Raw genomic sequence first — 26,784 nt, 5'->3', positions numbered from 1 at the left:
CTTGATGTACATGAAAGCTCATAGATTGATTTGTGAGGCACGTCAAATATTATCCAAGCGACAGAAAAAGACATCTGCAGCAGACAGTTTGCATTATAATTATTGGAATTATTTAAACATTAGGGAATATAACATTTTTATACAGTGCTACTGTTGTTTAATAGGGTTGGCTATTAAAAGCAGAAAGCCACGAGTCAGGCAATTACTGCAGTCATTACCTTGGTGTGGATTCATTCTTAGTCTGTTGTTCTAATTGAATGTGGCAGGGTAAGACGAGGAGAGGTGACGGGGCCTCCTGCCCATTACATAGTGGTTTGCTGGCATCGTCCTGAGGTATAGGGGTAGTCCTACTGGGCATTTCCATTCTGGTGGTGATGGGATGAAAGAAGACCTCATCTTCTGCTTCAAAAGACTGCAATTGCTTGGAAGCCCCAAGGTAGAGCTCTAAAGAAGAGGGGGAAGAGCAGGACTGATCTGTGCTTGAGGACACGGCAGTTGCCTGCAAAGGCCTAGAATGTTTTTCTTGTGCAGAGTGTGCAGCATCTGATCTTTGGGGCCCCAGAAGATCTTCTTTACTTGTTTGTCTGGGCAGCTTTCCTGACTCATTATCAGTGTTGGTCTGCAGTTTGTCTTGGTGGAGCACAGCTGTACCGCTTGAATGCTCTGGCAATATCACAGGCCCTTTCATGTGGTAAAGCTGATCAGTGCTTTGGCTCAGCACTGAAGGTCTTATTATATCTGTAGTTCCTAATTCTTCCATTGACTTCCCTCTGCCTCTAGCTGTGCAAACGCTCTCCTTCTCAACAGCAGAAGTGTCTTCTTCTGTTACATTCAATCTGTAATTAGAGGGGGAGACATTAATCTCAAGTAGATACAACTCTAGCTAGTTATGATTTTCCTTTGATGTGCCAACTACTTACAATTACCAACATTTACGAAAGTCCCATTTCAAAAACATTACCTTATTTATAACTCAATCTTGTTTTTTCATATAGGTAATTTGCAATGATTAAAGTTTGATGGTAGTTAATATCACTATTTGTTAATATATACTGTAAGACTCATTATTACAACAACAAAAAATGATTATTTATTACATAAAATATAACAAAGTTTTAAAATATGGGATCAGGAGAGCTTTTCCTAATTTTTAACAGAATCAGGCCATCCTGAAACTGAGCACAGTAACACTACCTTTTAACAGCACTTTCACCAATGGTTGTTGGAAAGAGCCAGTAATGGCTAGAGGCAAAATCGGACTGTGCATTCAGTGCTGTTCTGTGAGAACAATATTAATGGAATCCCTCCATTGTTCTCATTGACACATGTGAAACCCGATAACATGTAACCTGACAATGTGAATCCTCATGGTACAATGTATAATCACATTTGTGTTGAGGCCTCTTTATAACTGTATGTCACTACAGATCTGATAAATGAATGCTTTTGGTTTCACTGAAGGACTCAATACTTTGTTATCCAACTGGCCAGAAGGTGGTGCTACAAGATTAGGAATAACACAACTACCTTGGATCTGTTACTGGTAAACAAGCAAGCCAGTTATAATAGATCCCTCATGTAAAGCAGAAATCCATTATTATTATTATTCTCATTGTTTATTTATAAAGTGCCAACATATCCTGCAGCGTGGTACAATGGGGGAACAGGATTATATCAGTTACTGTACATAAACATGGTGGGGTTTTTTTGTCACTTTTGTTACCCACCATAACTTATATAATGTGTGATTGAAACCTATCCACATAAACAAAATGACATACTAAATAAGGACAAGCATGCAAAGACACAAAAGCAAATGGGGGGCTCATGACAGCTTACAATCTAGAATCCATGCTGTATACATATATATTTATTTACTATTTTAATTTCTTTCACCTTATTCACCGCTACAGCCACGTTGCCCCCGCCCCCACTCCCCCACCCCCCTCTTTTAAGGTATTTCATTTTAAAATTCCCTCCCCCGATTTTTATTTTGTGGAGACTGGTGCTTTAAGAGGAAACTAAATGGATTACTGCTAGCAATGTAACGGAATGGTCTGCTTCCCTTAAGATGCAATTCCATTCAGGAGGTCTTCTCCACGAATGCACTCTGCATAGCAGCTTGCGAAGCTATTGGGCCTTTCACTTGTCTTTTGCGCCATATATTTAACACGTGCGCTATATTGGATGGTACTGATAAATTTAGTGCTGTTATGGTGCTTTGGAGATCCCAATTTATGGTACCACTGGTAGTTATGGTTACAGCATATATGAACAAGTACGAAAAACAAAGAGGAAAAAGCAGGACACTACTTCCATGCAGGAGAAATAATTAGAGAGAGCATTCCCATGGATAAAAGGCTGTGGTAACTTAATGGATCTTAAAAACAACATACAAGGGCAAGTAGCCCACATCTACGTGTTTCACGCCGAGGAGCCTCGGCGTGAAACGCGTAGGTGTGGGCTACTTGCCCTTGTATGTTGTTTATGATCTATTATATTACCACAGCCTTTTATACATGGGAACGCTCTAATTATTTCTCCTGCCAGTACCCCAGGACAAAGGTGTCATCATACCAGGACGCTGCACATTCACGTGAGTCCTTGGCTATTGCCCTATATACCATTTAAGTTACCCATTCTACAGTGATGTATACAGGTCTGGACACCAGTGTGTGTTAAATCCTTACCACAGTGCTTAGTAGGATTTTTTTCAGCAATTACGGCAGACTTGGACATTTACATTATTATTCACGTGTACAATATATCAAGATATCTGAAGAGTACTCCATTGAGTATTTTTGCTCTATATCTTGCGTTATCTGCCTTTGTTTTTTAGAGCACCACACTGTTTTTGATATATGAACAAGTAGCAAAGATTTCTGCTCTGATCTAGGAGTAGAGTGCATTCTATCCCAAAATCATGACATTTAGCAAATCCAGTACACATTGCAAGCTATGCAGTACAGATTTCCTTTAGAACTGGTGAGACTGTACAATATTACATCAAGTGACAACAGAATGCAGCAGTACATTTTTTCTTACCTGTTAAATGCAGGGTTACTACACTCCCCTGAGTCTGAAAAAGCCACACATCCATTTAAGACCTGAAAGGGATCAAAATGCACTTAATCAACCATCAGATGGTACCATAGCTTTACTTGTAATGCAAGAAACACGAAGGGCTTATTCTTTATATTGTGCAAAGTAGCCATTTGAGACATTTTAAGATGAAAACGGGCCGAACATCTGCTTTAGACTATATAGAATTAGTACCCAAGAAAGGAAAACATTGGGGAGATGTATAATAAACCCTTTTGCCATTCAGTTGGCTTTAGATGAATCTTTGGAACATGTCTCTAAGCATCGAGGTGCTGTACTCCTGTTATACCCCGATTGTGCCAGTGAGGGTCTTGGTTAGACGATGCAACAGATCTGGATTAAGTTATTACATGTGACACAGATGATAAAGTGAAGAACAGTTTAGTTGTTGGCTTTTCATTTACAAAACGGCTTCCATGGCTACGTTTCGTATTACTGTAGATATCAAAATTAAGTCTCCACTAAATAGCTGTACATAATACGTTTCTAACAACTATCCCTGCAATCCATGTGATCGTTTTGTGAAAATACATTTACCAAAAATATAAAAAGAGTAGAATTCTTTATCCCCAATATTTTTTTACAGCTCAAAAATGAATACATACAGTATACATATATTTGTGTTGTGTGTGTATACCCGTAGGATTGTAGATTGACCCCCCCCCAAAAAAAGGAATACCGTTTACAGATAAAAACTTTTGCTTATGCCACTTAGAAACAGGTATGTCTACCAAGCGTGTCCCTATTGGGTGGAGGATGGGAGGGGGGAGGGAGTAAAAACTAATTGAGCAGGCTGAGGGCGAATTGGGAGAAAATACGGATATGGGAAAAGGAGGAGCCTGAAGACACCCCCACAATCCAGGGCACAATCACATAGGGGCAATTTTGTGTCGTTGGTTAATTCCTATTAATTATTTGCATACAGTCTTATCACCTTACCGCTCTTCTTCCCCATAACAATGTCAGCTATGATCATCTGCATAACCATAATGGCAACACATGGTGCAGATATGGCTGTGCTCAGCATAGCTTTGGAAGCATTTACCTCAGCTTCCTAATGGGATGACAAGTGTGTTTGAAGCTATTTTTTATTTTTTACATCGTCAGGGTATCTAATGCACAGCCAAGCAGAGGATTGCGCACAGCTGAACCCTGCTAATAGCTGTGACATCATAGAGCAGACTGTCTCAGACCTGCTGCATTGTCAGCCACTGAGCTAAAAAGACCCTACTTCTTCATTTAGTTCTGAACAGGCGTGAGAATCGCTCCTTTCACGCCCACTGTCGGCTTTCCAACCCATTCATTGTTAAACAGTATGTTGCTGGCCTCTCTGGCAGAGAAAATGTTAGCTATACCAGATACTACTGCCAATTCTGTTGCTCATCTTGTACCTACCTGTAAATTCCACTTCTATTCGAACAAGGCTCTTTTATACCTCACTAGCCCATTTGCTCCAATGCTCACTGGTATTCCCCTCCTCTATAAATGCTTCATACGCTTTCAGGACTATTTATGACAAGATTTCCAGCTTTCGCTAACTAAATTGCTTCTGAGCTAGGCTATCCACATGAAAAATCCCAAGGGCAGCTGGGATTCATTGCAAAGTACAATGTATCGGTCAGATGAGCTCAGGATCTACCTGTGACAGATGCTAAATTCCAAAGTACAGTACCCAGCCTATTCTGTCTATATCTCAATATTGCTTACCATCTGAAAAAAGGATTCATCTTATTGTACGCTATAGTTTACTCACCGTACAATACGCATTTTTATTTTAATGTTGCTGCTAAAAGATATTAAAAAAACATCTTGTGTTCTTCTTCATAAGAAACAAATTCCAGTGTAACTACTGTATAACCAATCTCAACCAAATGACAGCTCAATATCAAAACTTCAAATACAGTACTCAAAGCTCTTAATTCTGTAGGAATCTGAATTAAACAGAGATTTCAAATCATATGTATCTAATGATTCACATTTGGTGAAAGCAATCAAAAAGGTACCCACTCTAGCAAACTACCTGAAGCACATACATTATGTCATTGTACAGCTATTCTGGAGACAATGCACAAACACCTGTTTTCAGTACCATACCTGAACAAGATGAGTTAACTTTGATTTTTCTTGGCAAATAGTTGGGGAAGAGTCTGAATATTTGTGGTTGCCTTTAGAAGTGCACTGATCAACGTAAGTCAAGCAATTTTCTCCACCAGATTGGTCTGCTGAATGCACAGTCTCGCCAAGAACAGAACTCTTCATGATTATATCGTTCCATGTTAGTGTTGCATCATAAGAGGAAGACGTGCCAGCTGATCTCCTAGTTAAATAAGTTTGGGAGACATCATTACTTGGTGTTTCACTTGAGATACAATTCCATTCAGGATATCTTCTCATCACTGATGTCCTCTGCATGACAGCTGGCTGAGCGCTATTGGGCCTTTGACTTGTCTTCCGTTCCATGTATTGAATAAGTGCATTATGTTGCATTTGCTTTAGTTCTGTCTTGGAAAGACTTGAAGATGAGAGGGCTCGTTCTTTGTTTTCTTGAGACATAGGACTGTTCCCCTTCATACCAGAATCACTCATCTCATTTTGAGTGGAGCCTGCACCTTTCTCCCTCCATGTAAACGCAGAATTGTGTATGCCAAGTTGGTCTAGTTTCTCTGGCTCAGAGTAACACAGCTTCCTTTGCTCCTTTGTGATCCTTTTTCTCCTCCCTATTTGAGAAACAGTGGGCTTTTCCACTTTGTCTTTTTTGTTGCTGGTGCCAACTGAGCTTTTAAGTTGTACTTCATTTGCACTGGATAGAGAATATGACCGTAAATGATCAATAGAAGGTCTTTTAGAAGGATTCAGCTTTAATCTCCCAGGCAAACTCATCTGCAAGTCCTTTCGTTTAAAAGAGGTTTCTCTCAGGACTTTCTTCTGGGCAAACTTAAGCTTTTCCCTATAATCATGCATTAAACATTCCTCCGCTGAAAAGGTTTGGCTTCCAGGTGCCTCATCATCACCGCAGTGATTCTCAATATTATCAGCAAGTTGTGGTTGACTTATATTCTTTTGATGTGGTTTGCTATCTTTTTGGACCTCAGTGGGCTGTGGTATAAAAACGTTGCCCACTCTTTGAAAGGTCTTCAATTCAAGACCTTTCTCTTGTTGCTTAGCCTGGTTTGTACAACTCAGAATGGGTGTGAAATGCCTCCCTCCAGCAAGGTGATAGAGCATAGGGGTTGTTGCCTTGTTAATCTTCTCACTGGTTAAGTCACAGAAAGGATGGCCTTTAGACTTTTGAGGCTCATGTTGTTTTGATAACAGGGGCAGAGGTTTTATTGTAGCATCTTTTCTAAGGTTAAGAGTTTTAGTGCCTCCATGATTTTCATTTTCATGATTCAAAGTTCTAGTGGCTTTGGTTAAAACATCTTTGTTAGGTCCACAGTAAAATATTTGGCTGGCTTTTGTAAGGAGCTGTTTGCGTCTTATATCACATTGCCCATGATTTTCAGACGCACTGTCTGCCTTATCATTCTGGAACAGGGGTGGCTTTTGTTCTTTGTGTGGTTGATTGAGCACCAACTCCCCTACTTCCTCATCCTTTGTTCCTGCAGAATTGCAACAATGAGTTTCGTTACCTGGTTTCATGATCCAACAGCCACCTTTATTTTCATGAACACCGAGTCTCTCTGGCACAAACTCACTCAGGGAACGTTTTGTGCTGATCTGTGCTTGGTATTCATTTTGCTTCAATTCATTTTCTGTTGGGATGTTAAAGTGTTCACTGGGAAAATTACCATCTTTGTCTCTAATCTGTGGGGTTTTACCTTGCATGTCCATTCCCTTAAATATTTGTGTGTTCATCTGGGAGTAATGTTTGTTTTTAGAAGTGCAATTCACCTCATCACCGAGATGTGGTGGGTGAGAGGATTTAGGGTTCATTTGTTCTTCAATTTTAGAATTGTGGAGAGACTTTTCAGTGCACAGAGCATCTTGAGTCTTGGTCACACCATCTGACTTAAGATATTCAAATAGAAGAAACGATCTTGTAAAGCAGTCATTTTCCATACTATAGGATGGATTGTGCTCTTTATGTACTTCTCCTTGCACACTCTCTTTCACACGTGTTTGCCAATTACCTCGGCTTGTTTTATGGTCAGGTGCAAAAAGGATGCCGTCACTTGGGAGACTCAATTTAACATTTTGACTGAAGTGATCCCCATAACTAGAGTTCCCTTTTGGCTGGTCAAAGTTTTGAAGGGCAATATAGCTATCGAGTCTTGCTGGTGGGGTTGGTGGCTGAGGAGACACTTCTGATGTAGTGTTACACCCTAAAGTGTGAATAGTACTGCTTCCAGGTAACTCAGCATGAGAAGAACCATCTTCAGAATTTATATTCTGGTACAAATTTGCACTGGGGTTATAAATAGCTTTGACATACTCTGAGTCCATGTAGGATAGTTGTTCGTCATTCAGATGATAACGCTCAGTTAGGAATGAGGCTGTTTGGTAATTTTCTGGAACATACGAACTACCTGAAAATGAACTGTAAGCAGAGTCCACTATGGTAGCAATAGATTTTACTGGTGATAACCTTTCAGGGTAATCATCAGAGGTCATTGGGTGCATAAGTTCTGCAATGCCACCTGTAGTATTGTTCATGCTCCATCTTTCAATGTGATTGCCAAAAGAAGACATTACGAAGACAAGACTTTGGAAAGATGAGCGGTCGATTTCAAATTCCTCTATGTTCTCATATAAATGTGATCATTTCCTTTTTCGCATCCCAAAATGTATGTACCTGGAGGGAGAATGGAAATAGATCACATCAATATCAATTGCTTTGATCTCCCGTTAGGCCCCTGCTCATCACCTGTGTTTAACCATAACTGTCTCCTTTCCATCTCTTTCACCTCTACTGATCTCACTCACCTTAAACCCTCATTGACCCTTACACTCACTCACACACGCCTTTGATAAAGCGCTCCATGCGTGAAACGCGTTAGGGAATCCGCCAGGACTCTACTGTCATGCTTTTTAACTAATAAATATTTTTCTATGGTCACATAGTCCAGCTGTTGCTTTGTTCGGCTGTGCACCGTTTTTTTTTCTACATTCGTGGAACCCCTATCTACTGTTAAACTCGGCATATGCAAAGCACCTTCCCTCCCCACCTTTTAGACAGACCTTAAAACGCACCTCTTAAATAAAGTGCCCCAATAGCCTAGACTCGTGGCTACTATCCCACACCCACAGTCACTCCTAGCAATGACTGACATCTACTGCACTTATTCCCTCAATTGCTGTCTCTGTAAGTCTCCTATCATAGCACTTAGATTGTAAGCGCACCGGGGCAGGGATTTCCTATCATAGCACTTAGATTGTAAGCTCTCTGGGGCAGGGATTTCCTTTTCTATTGTCTGATCTTATTTGTTGCACTCACTGTACTATAATTCCCTGTTCTGTATTGTCTCTTTTGTAAAGTGCCAAGTACAGCTGTGGGCACTATATAAATAAAGATCTATATTCATAATTGAACTTGTTTTCAGTATTTTCAGCACCATACATTTCTTAAAGATAACAACTCGTGTTAGCCACAGTTTATATTCCAGACCCTACCCTTGTGAGAAACATGCAACACAAGGAAATACTTATTGCACTTACATCATTCTAACCCTACAGAACACCTTCTCACATTACCTAAACAGATTTGATCGTTATGGTCTTTCCTCTAGTCACCCCCTTTTCTGTAAATATTAATCTGTTTGCCTTCTGCGTTTTTGGGAGAGGTAAAAAGACTCATCAGCAGTACGCGATTAGATGAGCCAATTGTACGGTATAATGCAAATGAGCAAGAAAAACGTCATATTTTGCTTTATTTACTGACATGGCAGGAATACTGTTGCTACTAACGTGCTCCACCTAGATCATGCGGAAAAACATAGTTCTAAAAATATATAGTGAGAAGCAGGGATTATGGCTCTAAAAATGATGGTATTTTATTAAAAAAAATGTATTCTGATCACTACTGACGCTAGTCTAGTTTTCTGCATCAACACAAACAAAATTGTGCTTTGATACACTGCACCATTTTTGTACTTTCTTCTGCCCTTGATAGTAAAGTCTCTTGCATACGGTATAGATTGTTTGTGTATGTGCTTTAAAAAAGTTAGGCTTTTTGACCCATAATTTTCACCTTAAAGCAGAAAACAAATATTAACAATGAAACCTGTTGCAAGATGACAGCTTACACTTAACTGCAACTGCAGTATGTTGTACTTAGTAAGTGTTACAACACTTAACATTTCACTTCTAGACAGGCTTTTTAATTCAAGTGCTTTTTCATAAGCAGTTTCAAGTAGTGAAGAACACGTCATCGTCCTTACAAGTGAAAAGTTACCCATGAACAGCCTGAAGGCAGAGTACAAGGTCAGCTTCCCAGATCCTGGCCTCATTTCTTCCATAGAACACAATTCTCAGACGCCTAATTAAAACAGAACAGTCACTAGCATCTTGCTTTAGAAAACCATGCTAACTTTTGACCATGGCCAGTTTACACACAGGCATAAGAGACAATTATTCCATGATATTCCTGCTGATTAAACAAAACTCCACATCCACATTCCTGTCTTGTTTCAGAGGTGGGAGGGAGGATGACGGGAGGGAGGATGGAGAAAGGCCAGAAGGCTAAGCAAATACAATTTGATTTATGAACGGAACTCAGAACATGTAGCCTGCAAAGTCAGGTCCTCATGACAAGCCAGGAACTTATTTATTTCAGTTTGCAAAGACATGTTCTGCAAAAACTGCCTACCCCAGGCAATTTTTAGGCAGGTCAAAGAGAATAGGAGATAATGCGTTGGAGTGATTTTTCTATTTGTTTGTGGAGTTTTCTCTGGGCAGTTTGTGCTTCTCATTAAGCTCAATGCGGGGAATTTTACAGTCTGCCCCACGTGGCAACACAGAGTTCAATCAGTTACTGAATCTATAAATACAACTTATTTATAACATTATATATCAAACATACTCCGCAGCACAGAACAAATACAACGTTAATATACACTGGCATAAAGCATGAAAAAATTACTAATCCCTGTGACGTGTTAAAGGGTTATATCTGAGTAATGGCTTTTCTACTAGACTCTGACATTAGTTTAATGATATTTAAAAGTTACAGTATGCATCTAATTTCTTCTGTAATTTTCATTTATTTTTTTAAACAGAAAACAGCCCCCTGGAATTGATTGACTACAAGCACTAACCAGTACTAATAGGACAATGGAATCTCTACATTGGAAACGAGTGCACCAAATATTACTAGAACCCCAGCAACAATACACAGAACACCAGCAAGCTATTTTGGGGAACCCCTGAACCCCCACAAAATATATATGTATATAAGTGTCACAAAGGAGAGCTATTGAGCGTGGCTAATTGTATACAACAAGCGACAGAGAAGCCCAATGCTACATCCAATATGATAAAAAATACACAGTAAAATACTTATATATTCTCTTGAAAAAGGGTCATTTAGTTTAACCCTTGCTGGGGTTCTGTGTGTTGTTTAACTTATTTTCAGCTGTCTCAGCTGTTGGAGGTTAGTGGCCCCTCCCCACTTCCCAAGTTAGTGGGTCCTTTTCATTTTACTGGATATAGATCCAATGTTGGTCTTTCTTCCTCCTAATAGAGGTAAATGAGAATTTTAATCCTAGTACAGGTGTATTAGTATTTAATCTGGTAGTGTTAGGACCTGTGAACTGGGTCTACCTTGTCGTGACTCGCAAGCTTACAATGCTTTGGCCAATGGGTTAAACTAAATGACCCTTTTTCAAGAGAATATATAAGTATTTTACTGTGTATTTTTGTCATATTGGATGTAGCATTGGGCTTCTCTGTCGCTTGTTGTATACATTTGCCACGCTCAATAGCTCTCTTTTGTGACTCTTTTGAGCTCTCTTTTGTGACACATATACATATATATTTTATGGGGGCCCAGGGGTTCCCAAAAAGAGCTTGCTGGGGTTAGATTAGTTTAATCCTTTGGTTGCCCCACGATGTACCCTGAACGAGGACTGGCACACCAGAGGCCCCATCATGTAGAAGGTACTTCATGCTATAAATTATCTTCGAGAAGATCCCTTTTAGTGGTGAACGCATAGTGGCCCCGCACTTTCATTCATGATCCCAGGGGGTGGTTGCAAACACGTGATCGCTAACCCAAGAGTCGACATGGTCATGATGATACTGTCCAGTAAAAGCATTTTTTTTAAATGCACTAATCACCAAAGACAGCACAGCTTTATGCAAAGGGTGAGGTGGAGCAAAGAGCATTGTGTGCCAAGAGGAAGGATTTCCCAGTTCTTTCTTTTAAGACCCAATTGATTTAAAATGATGGTATTGTTTTGAATTTTCCTAAGCTGCCAAGTGGTTTAGTAACCACGTGAAAATCTGTTGGAGAAATTTGAAAAATGTACTAGCAACTTTAGTGTGCACAGATCAGCGACAACTTATACATTCCAATCAAATCTCCAACTTTGTGTGGGAAACTGTAAAGTGCATTTCCACCTACTCGGCAACTGTAGCCAAGTTTGACAAGCACTTACTGATTTCATTGACAACTTCCAACACCTGAATGCACGAAGTTCTGAAGATGAAAGCCTAAATAATCTTTTCACTGCCAGAAGGGCCTACAATACATTGCTTGGCGTTGCAGACTTCTCAGGCAACAGAAACATTCACTCTTGGATCTCCGTGCATTCAGACATTTGAAGAACCTTATTTGTTTCTTCCTACAGTGAGGGATAATTCTTTAAAACCTTAGCCCTGGAAGACATACAGTTAGGTCCGGAAATAATTGGACACCGACACAATTTTCATAATTTTGGCTCTGTACGCCACCACAATGGATTTGAAATGAAACAACCGTGATGCAATAGAAGTGCAGACATTCAGCTTTAATTCAAGGGGTTGAACAAAAATATCGTATGAAACGTTTCGGAATTGCAACCATTTTCACACACGGTCCCCTTATTTCAGGGGCTCAAATGTAATTGGACAAATTAACACACTCATAAATAAAATGTTCATTTTTAATACTTTGTTGAGAATCCTTTGCAGGCAATGACTGCTTGAAATCTGGAACGCATGGACATCACCAAATGCTGGGTTTCCTCCTTTGTGATGCTTTGCCAGGCCTTTACTGCAGCTGTCTTCAATTGTTGTTTGTTCGTGGGTCTTTCTGCCTTAAGTTTTGTCTTCAGCAAGTGAAATGCATGCTCGATTGGGTTGAGATCAGGTGATTGACTTGGCCATTGCAGAATATTCCACTTCTTTGCCTTAAAAAAACTCCTGGGTTGCTTTCGCAGTATGTTTTGGGTCATTGACCATCTGTAAAGTGAAGCGCCATCCAATCAACTTTGCTGAATTTGGCTGTATCTGAGCAGACAATATATCCCTATGCACTTCAGAATTCATCCGGCTGCTTCTGTCTTCTGTCACATCATCAATAAACACTAGTGACCCAGTGCCATTGTAAGCCATGCATGCCTCCACCGTGTTTTACAGATGATGTGGTATGCTTCGGATCATGAGCCGTTCCATGCCTTCTCCATACTTTTTCTTCCCATCATTCTGGTACAAGTTGATCTTAGTTTCATCTGTCCAAAGAATGCTGTTCCAGAACTGGTCTGGCTTTTTGAGATATTGTTTGCAAAATTTAATCTGGCCTTTTATTCTTGAGGCTTATGAATGGTTTGCACCTTGTGGTGAACCCTCTGTATTTGCTCTCGTGAAGTCTTCTCCTTATGGTAGACTTGGATAATGATATGCCTACCTCCTGGAGAGAGTGTTCTACACTTGGCTGGATGTTGTGAAGGGATTTTTCTTTGCCATGGAAAGGATCCAACGATCATCCACCACTGTTGTCTTCCGTGGACTTCCAGGCCTTTTTGTGTTGCAGAGCTCACCAGTGTGTTCTTTTTTGCTCAGAATGTACCAAACTCTTGATTTGGCCACTCCTAATGTTCCTGCTATCTCTCTGATGGCAGGTGATATAGGAAATTCAGCGCTCGTGCTGCAGGTATATATTGTGTTGGAAACATAAATCTCCTTGCAGCATGTGTGCGGAGCGTCTCCCCAGTCAGCTCCTGAAACAAGGTGACCCCCTGGAAATGGGGGGCACCTTGGAAGAAATAAAATAAAATAAAAATGCACACAATGCGCACCAGAAATTAAAAATGGTAAAATGTTTATTGATAACAATTAAAACTAAACTGAGGGGATCCAACCCCACCTCAGTACAATGCATTACAAAGCTAGGTTTGGTTACAATGAACACAAACCATAGGATAGATCAATTCTAACTAGTAAACCTGAATCTACAAGCAACATAACACACGGTATAAAGATGAAAATAAAAAAAGCAGTGTTCAAAAGAAAAACAGAACAAATAATTCTGATTAAAACTAAAATATAGTTAAACAACTGCCTGAGACTGACAGGGGGAGACGGAGACTTACACTGAAGCCTAGAGCGGGTTCCGCGGCGAGCATATAAGGATCCGGATCACGCCACCGCAGAGATCTCTCCACCGCCCAAGCTCCCTGCAACCGCCGTCTCAACCTGTCAGGATACGCGCAGAGTGACCTGTCGTGACCTCTACGCGTTTCGCACTACGTGCTTCGTCAGGAGACCCTGGGCTTCAGTGTAAGTCTCCGTCTCCCCCTGTCAGGATTATTTGTTCTGTTTTTCTTTTGAACACTGCTTTTTTAATTTCATCTTTATACCGTGTGTTATGTTGCTTGTAGATTCAGGTGGGTTGGATCCCCTCAGTTTAGTTTTAATTGTCATCAATAAACATTTTACCATTTTTAATTTCTGGTGCACATTGTGTGCATTTTTCTTTTATCTCTCTGATGGATTTTTTTTTTTTTGCAGCCTAAGGATGCCCTGTTTCACTTGCATCGAGAGTTCCTTTGACCGCATATTGTGGGTTCACAGCAACAGCTTCCAAATGCAAATGCCACAACTGGAATCAACTCCAGACCTTTTACCTGCTTAATTGATGATGAAATAACGAAGGAATAGCCCACATCTGTCCATGAAACAGCTTTTGAGTCAATTGTCCAATTACTTTTGGTCCCTTGAAAAAGAGGGGGCTACATATTAAAGAGCTGTATTCCTAAAAGCCTTCCTCCAATTTGGATGTGAATACCCTCAAATTAAAGCTGATAGACTGCACTTTAAGCCCATATTCATTAATTAACTGTAACATGAATTTATTTTGGTACACAGCCGAAATAACAAAACTTGTATCAGTGTCCAATTATTTCCGGACCTAACTGTATATGCATCTTTTATAGGTACATATAAACAGACTTTCTGCTATTTACTAAACTGGGCCAAGCCTTGACATATCTTGAATGGGCAATAAGAGGCCTTAGAAGTATTTGGTAAATCTGGGTCTTTATATCTTTACTTTAGTGAAAAAAATACTGATATGTACACCTAATATTACACAACATCTCTCCTGGACAAGGTATAATGGTTAACCCGCTCGGTGGACCAAAGTGAGGGTAAAAAAAAAAGGAAAATGTGGGTGGGATTGCGTTTTTCACAGACTGCATTGTGAAATCAGCGCGTGCGTGCGTATATATATATATATATATATATATATATATATATATATATATATATATATATATATATCTCAAATGTAAAACAATTTTATTAAAACAGGGCAAGCAAATACCCAAATATATTGATATATTACGAAGATAAAAAACAATTGTAAAATAGAATGTATACAATGTATAAGAAACAAATGTTGCCAGTCATATGCTGTAATTCAGTGAAGAGAGTAGATGTTTGTTGAGGCATACAGTGATCAATCAACTGCTATGTAATAGGAGAGGTGGCAGATAAATGTTGAGGTACAGTACAGACCACAAAGTCCAAAACACTAAGGTGAGTGAGGAATATGATATAACAATCCTGTGACTCCAGAAGGGGTAAAAGTGAACAAGTGTGGGCTCAATTGATTCTCACCATTCCCACCAACAACGCAGGATCCGGGGTGGTATAAAACTGCAGATTCCCGTCAGCGAAGTCTCGAAACTGCAGCACAGGGAGACATATGCATGCTGAGCCAGGAAATAAAGCAGGTACATTCGCTGAGCTGGTGGTATTTAAGGGAGTGGTGTAGCTGTTTCGACAGCCTGTCCCCGTACTCACACTACACCTGGCACTGCTAGATGGATCAAATGCCCAGGAATCCCACGATCCGTGGGCTGAGTGCCAAAATCACAGACTCCGGTCGCTTCTCAAATCCTTAGCTGGATAACTGTGGATGTATCACTTAACCTTTTAGGCTCACTTCTCTTTGCCTTCAGCTCCTTCAATGGGGAACCCTCTCACACAGCTGACCGGCACAAACGTGATGATGTGTACAAAAGAAAAAACATTTTCTTTCAGGAAAATCAGCACACCTCCAAGGAATGAAAAAGAGAAAAACAAAAAAATATATATAGTGAAGTACGTTTTGGCAAATCCAAATAGATGTAGTTTGGTGAGATATGCACTTACTTCTAAGTGCCTGCACCCAGGCACGTAAAGGTTTCTTTATGCAGCTTATCCACTAATACAGATGAGCTGGAGCCTTTAGATGGTACAATTCCAACTTTTTATAAATAAAAAAGAGGCATACAGGTATACACCGCAGATGGAACATGGACACCAATGACGCGCACACTAGCTTTCCTCCTTGACCGCGACTATCGCCGTTCCTGCCGGCGTCTTTCGTCACTTCCGGTAGGTCTGTGCTCTCGCAAATTGGTCCCCACGGCAACCCAACGCATTTCGAAGGGCGTTTCCTTCTTCCTCAGGGGTTTGAATGGCATAGTTCATATCCTATGCCATTCAAACCCGAGGAAGAAGGAAACGCCCTTCGAAATGGCGTTCCGTACTCAAATGAAGCTAAAGGATTTCATGAAAAAGAGGCACAACTAGACAGTGCCAGGATGCACTGTTTTTAAGTAAAAACCTTTCTTGCTTTATCCATTGTAACACCGCTGGAAGAAGAGATCAGTGTATCTCGAAAGCTCGCACAAATAAGCTCGCCCCTGGAGTTTGTTGATTAGCTGGACACAACTCCGCACCTCCTCCGGGGATAAGGCCATTATAGGCCGGCAGCCACGGTTGCAGGAAGGACACATCGCACCACTGGCAACGAGTGTCGTCTCCTATCTCTCATCCGGACAGCCACAGAGAACACAAACATAGTGCAGGAACTTTTCGTTCACGTCCCGCAGCAGCAGAATGCCTCCGGTCAGCGCGTATCTTTGGTAGGGTGTGGGGCTAACATGTTGGTGTACAGAAAGCTGAGTCTCCACTGTTGGTGTTTGGGAGTAGCAACAGGGCAGGTTTCCAGCCTTCTTCTCTCTCTGTGCAGCGCCTCCATCCTGCAGGGACCCTTTTAGAAACAGGGGTAACCCCCACAGGTAATTCTCTCCACCACAGAACACACAGCAGTGATGGTACAACTGGATCTTTATTGTGGCAGATGGTCATCTCATCTCACATGCAAGAGAGGTACAATCAAACACAGTTCTCTCTCCTATCCCTCGCAGCTTGCATGCATCTTTCTGGATCAGACCAAGGAGCTTGAGGCCCCAAGAACCTATCCTCAGCTCCCTTATCCCCAGATGGGGTAAGGGGTATTCACCCACTCCCTAAGGAGAGACTATCTGGAACTCCACATACGGTATAACACAAAATTTAGCAGGATCCATGTTACTGGTATATACCCATGGGGAGGGTCCCAATGTTTGGGCCCGGTAAGAGAGCAGCACCCCTCCAGGAAACCCACCCCCAGGGTCACATGCTCCAACGGTCCCAGCTAGCACCTGTAGACGTAACAAATGATCAACCTCATGATAAACACACAGGATGACTCATGTTATGAGGAACTTAACCCCAACACTGCCTGCTCCTTACCAGGACTTACAGTGTTGGGGCCAGAGAAATAAGTAGCCAAGGCACAAGGCTACACATACATGCATACAAATATAGGGAGAGGGATAAGGGAGAGAATTCTCGCTTCAGCCTTTAAATAAATAATATATAATGTCTTGATGCAATAGGGACAATATAAAGTGGATAAACAGTAAAAAAAGAGAAAGATTCCCAGTAGAAAGCACTCAGTAGAGTAATGTATAATTATTGAATAAAAGGTTTTTATTTATTGAATCATCATACAAATTATTCTGGATTAGTATTGTAAAACCTATGGCCAATCCACAGATTAGACACTTTTGCTTAAGGTCATTAGATCTTAGATCTGGCAATACTGTAGGTAGAATTTCCTCTCCTCCGTTATTTAATACTAGGGACAGAAATACTTTATATTAGTATCTTCACCTTATTGAGCCAACACCTGATAGATACGCCGTGACCATATATGGCTGTAGCCAATTCGGTCATATATGCACATTTTATGGATTTTAATGCAGCATTTATATTTGTTGTGCACCCTTCTGATAGCCTCTACTGTATAGAATTAGGAAGTTTTGTGCTCCAAGTCTGTTTAGACCAACTTGGAGTTTATTTTGAAAATAATCTGTAGTGGAAGTTGTAGACTTCTACATATAGGTAGTATTAATTACGGAGTACCCATCCTATCTACCTCATGGGAATACACCCATATGAAGGTCCGCTACAATATTAAGTGGGTGCAACTCAATACCTGCATTACGTCTGTAATTGTCTGTATTGATATGTGTATGTCTGTCTGATCCGTGGATTGACCATAGATTTTACAATACGAATCCAGAATCATTTTTATGATTATTGAATAAAAGGTTTTTATTTATTGAATCATACATTACTCTAGAGTACATTCTACAGGGATACACACACACACACACACACACACACACACACACACACACACACACACACACACACACACACACACACACACACACACACACACACGTATATTTACAATGAAATTGCCAAGAGTGATTAGAAACTTCAAATGATAAAGAAATAAGTCTCATACCAAACACTTCAGTAGGCACAGGGAAACAAACGCCAGAATCTTGAACACACCATGCCACCATTCATCTTTCCTGAAGCAGTATTGACTGGATAATGACAATTCTCTAGTGTGGATCAGGCAAATGCTCACCCTAACTAAACAACTCCAGCTTGTAGAACAAAGGAGCAGTTTTCTCTGCTTATCTCAAAATAGTTCCTGACCCTCCAGTATGAAGAGGTCATCTCCAGTCAACAGAGGATTCAGGTATTTGACTTAAAACTCCAGTATCTATTAACTATTGGGAAGGGAAATGACAAAAGTTAAAACATAGGAACAAGGAATTTCAATGCAGATAAGGATCACCAGGATTACTTTGCTCATCCAATTTGTCAATTTCCCTGACTCATAAAACCATAAGACTGCACCAGATTAAATCACATTTTGCTGGGTGCTTCCTATCCACACCAGGCTCCGTTCTAGAATACTTAATTATTTCCCACGCCACTTCTGCCAGAAAGTTTATTATGGCATCTAAATTTTCAATCCTGGTGCTTCTTTTTCCCTTTTAATTAATCATCAGGTATATAGCCAAATAATTTCAGCCCCCTCCCCCCCAGAGGGGGTCTGTGTATCTAAGCATATGTGGTGCAATTCTGGGGCAAAACAATTACACAAGATGTATCAAAGAAAGAACCCTATTGATTCCAATAGCATCTGATACAGTTTTTGCTTCAGAATTGTACCACTTTTGTCTTGACACAAACCCCATAAAGTTCATGAATACATATGCAAATCCTCCACAGGTCCCCAAAACCGACAACTCAAACAGCGAATCGTCTGCAGAGGAGGATTCTGTGTAATGAATAATTTCGGGCAATTGAGCACACTGAGGCTTTCTATCTAGACCAGGGGTGAGCGACGCCAGTCCTCAAGGACCACAACAGGTCATGTTTTCAGAATATCCCTATTCATGTGGGAACGAGAAATGTAAAACTAAAATGCCAAATATGGTTTTAGAAAACGGAGCGTTAAAAATGCTCAAGTTTGATCAAACATTCTGATATATGGACTTAAAAGCAGGACTTCAACCAGCAGAGGGGTTTTCGTGCACGCAACCTGTTTAAGGATAGAAGGATAGTTTTGCTCTCTGAAAACGCAGTAAATGCCACATATTGGAGGTGAGCCACATAGAAGCAGCATCATTAATCACATTATATACTTTATAATATATGATATTTCATACCACTCCACCACAAACCATTTGTTGGGGGGCTTTGAACCTTGTTAGCTCTGCACTGAAAAAAAATTTGTCAGCTGTATATCAACGATATATATATATACACACACATATATATATTCAAAAAAATAAATAGACGAAACCGTTCTGTGGCTAACGAATTTATATATATATATATATATATATATATATATATATATATATATATATATATATATATATATATATATATATATACACGCACACACGTTAATTCCTGTTATTAAAGGATCGAAACGTTAAATATCTTCTAATCCCCCAAATATCTAGTTTATGTTTTTAATCCTGTCTATGAAATACTGGATCACGGTCTAAAATGGTTCCTTGGAAAGACCACCACCAGCTATACCCGTTGGAACTGTAGGTTTTCCTTTCAGATAGACTGCAATACACATAGAATCCTGTTTTCAGTACTATTCCATACACACACAGCTATGCACAGTAAATGTATTTACCTGGTTTGCTCTCCGCTCTGACTTCCCCTCGGCACACTCATGCTGCTCCTTACAATATTAATGAACTATTTTCAGGATGTACCTGGAACTTTACTACCATTTGAATGATGTACATGTACTTCTAAAGAACAAAAAAAAAAAATGACAAATACATAGATTTAACAGGAACAAATTCTAACCCAATTTTCTCTACCCACAGACGTCCTGATGCAATTTCCAAACCCTGTGTGATGTGTCTGGGATTAATTGTTCAGCCAGCAGGACAAATAGAATCTGGTTAAAAATTAGCAAAAATGTTTCTTGCCAAGATGTTTCGTAGCTGGTGCACAGTGAAAGCACTCGGTCACATTACTATTTCGGAGCTGGTGCACAGTGAAAGCACTCGGTCACATTACTATTTCGGAGCTGGTGCACAGTGAAAGCACTCTGTCACATTACTATTTCGGAGCTGGTGCACAGTGAAAGCACTCTGTCACATTACTATTTCGGAGCTGGTGCACAGTGAAAGCACTCGGTCACATTACTATTTCGGAGCTGGTGCACAGTGAAAGCACTCGGTCACATTACTATTTCGGAGCTGGTGCACAGTGAAAGCACTCGGTCACATTACTATTTCGGAGCTGGTGCACAGTGAAAGCACTCGGTCACATTACTATTTCGGAGCTGGTGCACAGTGAAAGCACTCGGTCACATTACTATTTCGGAGCTGGTGCACAGTGAAAGCACTCGGTCACATTACTATTTCGGAGCTGGTGCACAGTGAAAGCACTCGGTCACATTACTATTTCGGAGCTGGTGCACAGTGAAAGCACTCGGTCACATTACTATTTAGGGTGATCTTTTATTTGTAGGGTGCCAACAGTCTCCAAAGCGCAGTACAACGTGGGAGGGAGAACTATTGTATGTCAAGACCAACTGAGACGTTCCTGCCCAAAAGGGCTTACAATCTAGAAGATCTTTCTTTTTCCTAATTTATACGATGTCTAAAGTTTTTTTTTTTGTTTTTTTTTAATGTAATCCTGGACATTTTACTAAACAGACAGAAATATTATTGTATTTTTTGATGCATGCAGTTTTAAAAAAAATAAAGGGTTATTTCCTAGTGGTCAAATAAAAGATGCCAAGATCAGATGCGAATTATAAGTGTGTTAAAAAAAAAATAGCAATGTAAGTTATAGGGTCTGTAAGTATGGTTGTGGGGGGTACTACAGCTCTGCTCTTAACTTTTCCTATTTGATTGTGGACAATTACTTGTAATGACTTTCCATGACTGCTATCGTCTGCTAAGGGTCAATGCCATCAACAAACAGAATGAAAGAAAATATGCTTCCCATGTACGCAAGAAGAATTTTGGGTGAGGGTGCTGTACATACAATATCAGAATTTTGGGTGGGGGTGCTGTACATACAATATCAGAATTTTGGGTGGGGGTGCTGTACATACAATATCAGAATTTTGGGTGGGGGTGCTGTACATACAATATCAGAATTTTGGGTGGGGGTGCTGTACATACAATATCAGAATTTTGGGTGGGGGTGCTGTACATACAATATCAGTAAACTGCATATATTACTAGAATGTCAAAATGTATAAACCATGGAGAGGCTGCCACACCCAAAGATTAAAAAGGAACAAATACCAAAGGGCCTACATTATAAAAGAATTGAAATGTTTAGGCTGCAGCTTCCCCCATACTCCTAGTTTCAGAACCCGTGCATGTATGCCATTTGGGAGCCAATCCGAAGACAGGATTGGACCTTTAACCAAGCTCCCAAGACACCCCATGGAATGGAGTATGGGTCTATTCAGGCACAATGTCATTCCAACTCACGTGATGGAAACCCATTTGTAAAACTGCATTTTTGGCAAATCAAAGTTGTATTCTACTTGATTTCAGAGGTCTCTAAAAGCATGACTCTCTGCCCCCATACCCCCAAGTCTTACCTCTGGTGGACCCCACTGTTCCACTGCTACTTGCCTCTGACCTAAGGGGCAAAACATGGCCTTGGTCAGTTATGAGACATTCTCACTATTGATAGGTTACCAGTGACCATATTAGCGTTTGTGAAGACACTGGATTACAATACACAACCTTTCTAATCTCATTTTATAATCATCTTGCCTTTTTGCTATCCTGTTTCAGAAAAATATTGATACAAAATAATTTTCTGTGGGGACTCTTAAAACAAGTCACTATTGAGCTTTACAACTCTGCCCAGAGCACGGCAGCTTTGCAATCACACCATTTTCAATTTCATCCGCAAGGGAGGAGTCCTTGGCAAAAGCATTACGTCACACTCTCCGACATGACAATAGGTACTGTACACTTTAGTTTCTCTGTCAATGTGAGATAAAGGAGGTTACAAGCAAGTGAGCACCTCCTCTAGACCATGTATCACATGAAATTTATTACAAGCAAGATAATTTCCACAACAAAAAATTCATCTTTATTATTTTGTTTGTATATACTTATATACATATAATATAGAAGTGCTAATGGTAACTTCCCTATAATACAGTCATCATTTATCAAATGAGTACGCCTACAATATATATTATCTTTAACTGTGCAGGCAATGTCTTGTATATAATGTACTGTATACCCTGCTCACTTATGTAACTGTATTTGTAACCATGTATTATTTGCCATCATAACTCTGTGCCCAGGACATACTTGAAAACAAGAGGTAACTCTCAATGTATTACTTCCTGGTAAAACATTTTATAAATATGTAGCCAGGTCTAAGATTGGTGTACATATCTCTTTCTCATGTTGGCAGTAAACCTGGTAAGTGTGCAGGCTTGCCAGCAACAGATCAATGAGGTTTGCCCTCACACCCTGGTGAGGTGTCATATGTCCCCAAAGGAAGTGACAACATGCAGTGTGTTCCCACTTAGGATACAGGGCATGTTGGTTCTCCGGGGGGTGATATAAGACACAGCACTGCCTAAAGTTAGAAGTTCAGTTTCCTGTTGTTGAGCTGCTCAGTTCACTGAGGCACGTGAAGGTCTGCAACATTGTTGCAGTGTCTCCTGCTAGCTGTGAGTCAGTGAGCATACGCAGCAGAGTTATAGGAGCTAAGAGAGACAAAGCAGCTCAAGAGAGGAGCTTACAGCAGCCAGAGAAGCTGGGGAATCTCTTTAATAGTAGAGGTGGAAAGCAGATCTATTAGAGAAGGGACCTTCCTAAGAGAGTGCTACAAAGAGATGAGTGGCTGAGCTGTTATCTGTGAGGGGCAGCTTGCCCATACCAACCATCAATAAAGATGCCCTGTTTGAATATACCTCCACTGTGTGAGTGTGAAGTTACTCAGCAGTGGATGGCACCACCAAGAAGGAGTTCCTCACCAGGACCATCTCCCTGCGGAAGCACAGATCCTGATGAGGTGGAGGCGCTGCACATGAAGTAAGTTGGACTCGCACACACTACCTCAGCTGCCTGTCTGGATGACATCCCCTAATACCATCAAGCGGGAGACTCAGGAGCCCTGTTGCCTACAGGTGCACCACCAGACACGAACACGTAATGGGGACTGGTTAGATTACCCGGGCCAATGTGAGATTGGGGGGGGAATACCCGTTACAATTGGAGGCGCTGCTGAGATACCTGTCAACAGGACAGGCTTTTGCTAGGCACACTAGGAAACAGGGAGAGTGTCTGCTGCCACTCTGTGCTGGAAAGGGAAAATCTAGGGGTAGTCAGGAGAACGAAAAACCTCGCAAAGCACGCCCTAGACGGACCTAAGGGGTTAGTGGGTCTGGAGAGGGGCTATAGCTGTCCTAGTCACCTTGAGGTAGCGCTAGGGGTAGGATGCCTGAAGGGATAGCCTGTTAACGTGGTCAGGAATTCTGGAGAGGATCTGCACTAGGCTAGCCAACAGGAGGTAGACGCCCAAGTACTGCATGGAAGAGCCAGAGTACTCTAGTCTCCATTCCAGATCACTTACCGAAGGAAGCACAGACTGGGAGGAAGGAGATACAGTAGACACAGAAAGAGTGAGCCTAGCCTGAGGTAGTGCAAACACGAGTCAAATCTACGTTAGGTACACAAGGTGGTGCACAAGGCATGTTTGTTGTACGGATGTGGTAGCTGCCCGCAGAGCGGAGCTCCACGTACAGGAAATCAGTGTTCAACGATCAAGAGAGACCTGTCGGAATGGAGGATCTGCACAGAGCAGAAGGTCCAGGATGGCAGGGTGAGCGAACCGTCAGAATGGAGGATCTGCACAGAGTAGAAGGTCCAGGATGGCGGGGAGAGAGAACCGTAGTAATGGAGGATCTGCATAGAGCAGAAGGTCCAGGATTGCGGTCAGAGGAAGAACACGCATATGAACTGTGCGTGGACGAAGAACAAGCTACAGAAGAGACTTTTGTGAGTTTGTTGTGGAATGGCGTGAAAGCCGTGGCTGAGCCGTGTTTATCATGTTTTTGTTCTCGGGATGATACCCCTGAGAATAATGAGCATGACAGTGTTATCCGATGGGAGGAACGAAATGGACTTTGTTATACCCCAATTGACAAACAGCCAGACGTTGCCTCAAATGGGAAAAAGGACAATCCTTACCAAAATGGCGGTTCCCGCGTTCCCGGGACACCGCGTGGGCCAGTTGCAGAAAATGCTGCAAATGCTAAGATTGCAGACAGTTGGCCGGGATTGGCGCCAAAGGAAAAACCCCACCCTGCGGGGAAGTTTGGCGCGAAAGCTGGAGCCGCGCCCTCAGGGACTGTGACGGACTCAGAGCCCCTCCCCGGTGATGTGAGTGACTCAGCGCAGAGCCAGAACCACTCCCTTATAGAGCATGCCCCTCCTTTACAGTCCACCAGGGGGAGCAAGCTCAGTGAACAGCGATCAGCAAACTTTGTTCATACTAAAGACAGTACAGAATGCAGAGAAGCACACCCGCAGTTGTATGGAGCCTGGCGATACAAAGGGGGGAAAATATCCTTTCTGGTGTGCCCGTGTCTACAAAAGAAATTGAACCTGACTGGTGGTATGGACTTTAACCATGTTGTGTTACCCATAAAATACCGGGTGGCCTGGGTGGATGGAGAGGGGTGCATAAGATGTGCTTGTGACCAGTGTGAATTCCCAGGTGACAAACCGACCTGGGGTCCCAAGTGTGCCTGTTGTGGGGCACAGTTCCTAGAGCCTGTGCTGCTGCAGGCTACGGAACAGAAAGAACCAACGGCGGAGAAGAGCGCAACCGCAGTGGAGGTACCGGAGCACGCCAGCTTCGTACCAACAACCACTGGTTGTATCGCAGAAGAACCCGGTGACTACCTTGCGGAGGATCCGATCGTGATATCCTCCGAGGAAGAGGTGGAAGTCTCGTCGGTGGTGATGCGCCTACCGGCGGACCACTACAGCGGTGCTGGAAAAGAACCGGCATTTACCTGTGTCGAGGCGGAGCGGAGTCTCGTGTTGCCGGTGCAGAACCAACCCGAGAGGCGGGGTCCCACGGCCGTGGTGACTTACAGCGCGGAAGGAGGAGAAGATTCCATCCCGAGCCGACGGAGCGGTGAGATACATCCTTACCCTCCACAGGCGCCGGTGGTGGCAACGGCGGAGACGGGCCTAGTCCAGGCCCGAACGGAGCAGAGAGCAGAACCATCACTTACGGCGGTGGATGTCGTTCTGGAGAAAGAGGTTCCGGTTGGGAACCCAACGCAAGATGGCGGCGAGTCCAGCGAGAGGGCCGTGTCCTCTCGGCCAAGCAGCTGTACCAGGTTGCCTGGGTCCGAGAAGAGCCAGCAGGCCCTGCGGAAGCCTGGGAGTAAGGAGGCGAGTGAACCGGAGTGCCAGTCCGATGGTACCGGGCAAGGTAGCGAGAAGTTGCGGGTCGTAGCCCCGCATATGCCGGCAGTGTTTCCCTATGCCCAACCCCCGGCCATAGTTAAAACCCATGCCCCTGTCACTTTTTCCTATGGGTCCCAGTTTAGCCAAGGGTTGTCTGGGGAGTCCCGAGCCACTTCTGAAGAATGGACTGGGGGAAATCTGGACTGGGATGACTGTTTTACCTCTGATGAGGGATCGGGGAGGGAAATGGCTATGCAAAGGATGTTATACAGCCCTAATGATGACAATCGTGCTGTTGGGGTGGGATGTGATTCTAAGAGCATTGGGTCAAATTTTAGGTCCCCAGGAACATTGGGAGTTTCATCTGGGGGTTTGGGTAATGTTGCTCATATTGTGCCTATTGCCCAGGGAACCCCCTATGTGCCCCCACTGTCAGAAAGAGTTATTAGGGATCGCCAAAAGTGGTTACTTTATTTTCACCATCCATGGGAGGGAGAAAGTAAGTTCGAAATGGGGTCCCCTGATGAAGATAGGGGATATGGCACTGATGAAGAGGAAGGATTAGGAGAAGAAAATTGGGATCCTGGCGGGTTAGATGAGAAGTGGTGTAGTCAAGAGGGGATAGTCTACATCTCCAGGAGATGCCTGAGGGAGGTGTATGGGCATGATCCTTTCATTCCATTAGCATCCATGCCAGAATTATGGGCTGATTGTGGGTGTCCAGTATGTCACCCAGAGTGTTACCGCATTGATACTCTAAGCCCAGTGGACCATGCTGTGCGCAAGCCACCTTGAGAGGGTAGGGGGGTACCAGTCATGGGTTCTACAGAAGGGAATAATTCTGGGTGTTACACATCTACGTTAGGATGTATCTGTTATAATGTTTTGAGAAAAGATATGTACTGTAATATGTGTTGTTATGTTTTGCAGTGCTACCTGAAGGAAGGTTCCGCAAATTTAGGTCCCAAGCGAGGACGTTGGGATTCCACCAGGGGGAGAATGTAGCCAGGTCTAAGATTGGTGTACATATCTCTTTCTCATGTTGGCAGTAAACCTGGTAAGTGTGCAGGCTTGCCAGCAACAGATCAATGAGGTTTGCCCTCACACCCTGGTGAGGTGTCATATG

At 42.1% G+C, this 26,784-nt stretch overlaps 1 protein-coding gene across 5 annotated transcripts in view; it reads right to left on the bottom strand.

Moving 5' to 3' along the window:
- SHROOM1 (shroom family member 1) overlaps positions 1-26,784 on the bottom strand; it is a 103,410-nt gene that overhangs the window by 12,359 nt on the left and 64,267 nt on the right. Inside the window, exons 2-6 of one of the 5 annotated variants that reach the window (XM_075601096.1) lie at positions 21,806-21,846; positions 19,862-19,982; positions 5,197-7,894; positions 3,046-3,107; positions 219-836 (exon numbers count right to left, since the gene is read on the bottom strand). In XM_075601096.1, the coding sequence (XP_075457211.1) occupies positions 219-836; positions 3,046-3,107; positions 5,197-7,791 (3,275 nt within the window). In that variant the 5' untranslated portion in view covers positions 7,792-7,894; positions 19,862-19,982; positions 21,806-21,846. Of the gene's footprint in view, positions 1-218; positions 837-3,045; positions 3,108-5,196; positions 7,895-15,138; positions 15,419-19,861; positions 19,983-20,040; positions 20,147-21,805; positions 21,847-26,784 lie in introns of those variants that run through there. The other 4 variants (XM_075601097.1, XM_075601098.1, XM_075601099.1 and 1 more) reach the window with 4 other exon arrangements.

Source organism: Ascaphus truei, chromosome 5 (genome assembly GCF_040206685.1).
Source record: "Ascaphus truei isolate aAscTru1 chromosome 5, aAscTru1.hap1, whole genome shotgun sequence".
In the NCBI taxonomy this organism is placed as follows: domain Eukaryota; kingdom Metazoa; phylum Chordata; class Amphibia; order Anura; family Ascaphidae; genus Ascaphus; species Ascaphus truei.
Note: the sequence above shows the minus strand (reverse complement) of the source record. Positions and strands in the feature narration are given on the sequence as shown.